Source organism: Lagopus muta, chromosome 21 (genome assembly GCF_023343835.1).
Source record: "Lagopus muta isolate bLagMut1 chromosome 21, bLagMut1 primary, whole genome shotgun sequence".
NCBI classification, from domain to species: Eukaryota; Metazoa; Chordata; class Aves; order Galliformes; family Phasianidae; genus Lagopus; species Lagopus muta.
In genome coordinates, this window is record NC_064453.1 from 2,771,276 (window position 1) to 2,774,083 (window position 2,808).

Consider the following 2,808-nt stretch of genomic DNA (forward strand, 5'->3'; position numbering starts at 1 on the left):
CTGTTGGCTCGCGAGGTCGGGAGAAGGGAGGGGGCGGTGCGCGTGACGGACGGGCGCGGGGCGGACGGCCAATCGGAACTCCGCGTCCGTCCGCCCCGCGCTGCTATTGGTTGAGGGGAGTGTGGGAACGGCCGCGGCGGCGGGTTCACACGAATGGGGAGCCGGCGGCGGGTATAAAAGGCGGGGGGGCGCCGCTCGCGGGCATTGCTGGTCCCGCCGCCGCCAGCGCCGCACGCGTTCGTTGCCCGCTTGGAGCGCCTTCCTTCCCGCGCTTCTTTTTTTTTTTTTTAACCTCTTTATTTTTATTTTTTTTTCCCAATTTCTTCGTTTTTAACTGAATTTCTTTTAGTTATTTTAATTTCCCTTTTTACCTCGCCATGCCCGCCGACACGGGCATGGAAAAACCCACCGCTTCCCCTATCGCGGGGGCACCGGCCAACGCCAGCCACACGCCGGATAAACCGCGGAGCGCCAGCGAGCACCGGAAGGTAAATGGCAGCGGATGGCGGCGAGCCCGCGGCCGGGCCGAGGTCGGTGTGCGGGGTCAGGGGGCCGGGGCCGGGGGCGAGCAGCGGGCGGTGACGGTGTGCGCTGTGCCCGCAGTCCTCCAAACCCATCATGGAGAAGCGACGGCGGGCGCGCATCAACGAGAGCCTGGGGCAGCTGAAGATGCTCATCCTGGACGCGCTGAAAAAAGACGTGAGTACAGCAACGCTGGGGTCTGTAAGGGGGGGAGGGGTTGCCACCGGGTTGTGATGCGGGGAGGGGGCTCTGAGTGCCGGTGTTGTTCCCGCAGAGCTCGCGGCACTCCAAGCTGGAGAAGGCTGACATCCTGGAGATGACGGTGAAGCACCTGAGGAACCTGCAGAGGGCACAGATGGCCGGTGAGTAACCCCCCATCCCCACCCCCTGACCCCGGGGGCTGGAGCCCCCGGTGGTCCCCCAGCCCTTGGGGAGCCCCTAAAGGAGCCCCTAAAGCTCATATGAGGCTCGGAAACTCTTAGGGACCCCAGACTTGCATGGAAACTACTAGGAAGCCCTCAAACCCATGCAAACCTCAGAAGCTCATGGGGATCCCCAATGAACCCATGCAAACCTTCCAGAACTTGCAGGGAGCCCTAAAAACTCTTCTGGCCCCCAAATTCAAGCCTCAAAAAGTCTTAAGACCCAAGGAAGCTCATGGAAATCCCCCCCAAAATCAACTTTGGGAAAAACATTTAGGGATGTGCCCAAACCCATGTGAACTTGCTGAACTTTTTGGGACCCCAATGAAATGATGCAACCCCCCAAAAAAGCTCTTAGTGCTCTTCCAAAACAAAAAGAAAGCAGCCTCTCAACAGCCACATGAACCCCAAGTACTTCAAAGGACCCCAAAAGCCTCTGTGAGCACTAAGGACTCCCAAAAACCCTCTAAGGAAGCTTCTTGAGACCTCCCTGCCAAGAAATTTGTTCTGTTCTTTTCCTACAGCCGCCCTCAGTGCTGACCCCAGCGTGCTGGGCAAATACCGGGCTGGTTTCAATGAGTGCATGAACGAGGTGACGAGGTTCCTGTCCACGTGTGAGGGGGTGAACGCTGATGTGCGAGCCCGCCTGCTGGGCCACCTCTCTGCTTGCCTGGGGCAGATCGTGGCCATGAACTACCTGCCCCCCCCTCCTGCTGGCCAACCTGCACATCTGGCTCAACCTCTGCACGTCCAACTGCCTCCTACCACCACCGGAGCTGTGCCGGTGCCGTGCAAGCTGGAACCAACCGAAGCTCTTTCCCCTAAAGTCTATGGGGGTTTTCAGCTCGTTCCAGCCACCGACGGTCAATTTGCCTTCCTCATCCCCAACCCGACGTTCCCACCTGGCTCTGGACCGGTTATCCCACTCTACGCCAACTCCAACGTCCCAGTGTCCACAAGTGGAGGCTCTGGGAATTCATCCAGCACCCCGTCAGCATCCCCCGTGCAGGGTTTGACATCATTTGGGCACAGCGTGGTGCCCGCATCCCAGGCAGGCAGCCCTATTGCTGAGCGCAGGGAGTCCGTCTGGAGGCCGTGGTGACCAATCCCATCCCTCATCCCAAAAACTCTGCCTTGGCTCCGTTCTATGGAGCCCTGTTGTGGTTGTTGTATTTTTCCTAAGCAGATTTCAACATGAGGGGGGAAAAAAAACACAAAAAAAAAAAACAAAAGGACCTCGCTAGGAACTCGCTATTTATTATTCTCAGAGGTTGGGATCTCGATTTGTATTTTTACTCCTTTGAAATGCCTTTATTTGAGATACTTTTTTTTTTTTAATTAAGGAGAAATAAATGAGAAATAGTTTTGTAACAAAGAACTCAAAGTACGATGCCAAAGTTGTTTGTATCCCCGTCGGTCCGTGCGTGTGTTGCGTGTGCCTGTGTTGGAGACCTCCAAAAACAAAAAGGAGCAAAATAATAATAATGCAGGTGTCGAAATAAACTCTTTGAAATAGAACTTTTACTTTCTCCTCTCATTTGAATGGGCAGAGACAAAGCCGACGCTGCAGGAAGGCGATAGGGGCCAGCTTTATGGCCTTGAGTGTGGCTGTAGGAGGGCTCCGTGCAGCAGATAGGGGAGGTGATGAGGGGCTGTGCGAGCACAGCTTCCTAAATCCGTGCTCCTGGAAGCTGGGCAATGCATGCTTGCTGCGTGAGATAATCCAACTTGAAGCTTTCGCTCCGTATTATGGCTCTGCATTACCTTTCCGTGGGGGTGGTGCGTGCAAAAGTTACTATCTCGGCCCACAAAAGAGGCAAGAGAGTCCGTCCCCATTGTGAGGAGGGTAATTAGAAGGTATAAA

The 2,808-nt window shown here is 55.6% G+C and overlaps 1 protein-coding gene across 1 annotated transcript; it reads left to right on the forward strand.

Annotated features, from left to right (window-relative positions):
* Positions 1-217: 217 nt before the first annotated feature.
* HES4 (hes family bHLH transcription factor 4) lies at positions 218-2,462 on the forward strand. The gene is given in 6 exon segments (XM_048967561.1): positions 218-488; positions 604-699; positions 797-884; positions 1,469-1,900; positions 1,903-1,976; positions 1,978-2,462. Coding segments are annotated over 6 exon segments (870 nt in total). The 5' UTR covers positions 218-377; the 3' UTR covers positions 2,047-2,462.
* Positions 2,463-2,808: the final 346 nt, after the last annotated feature.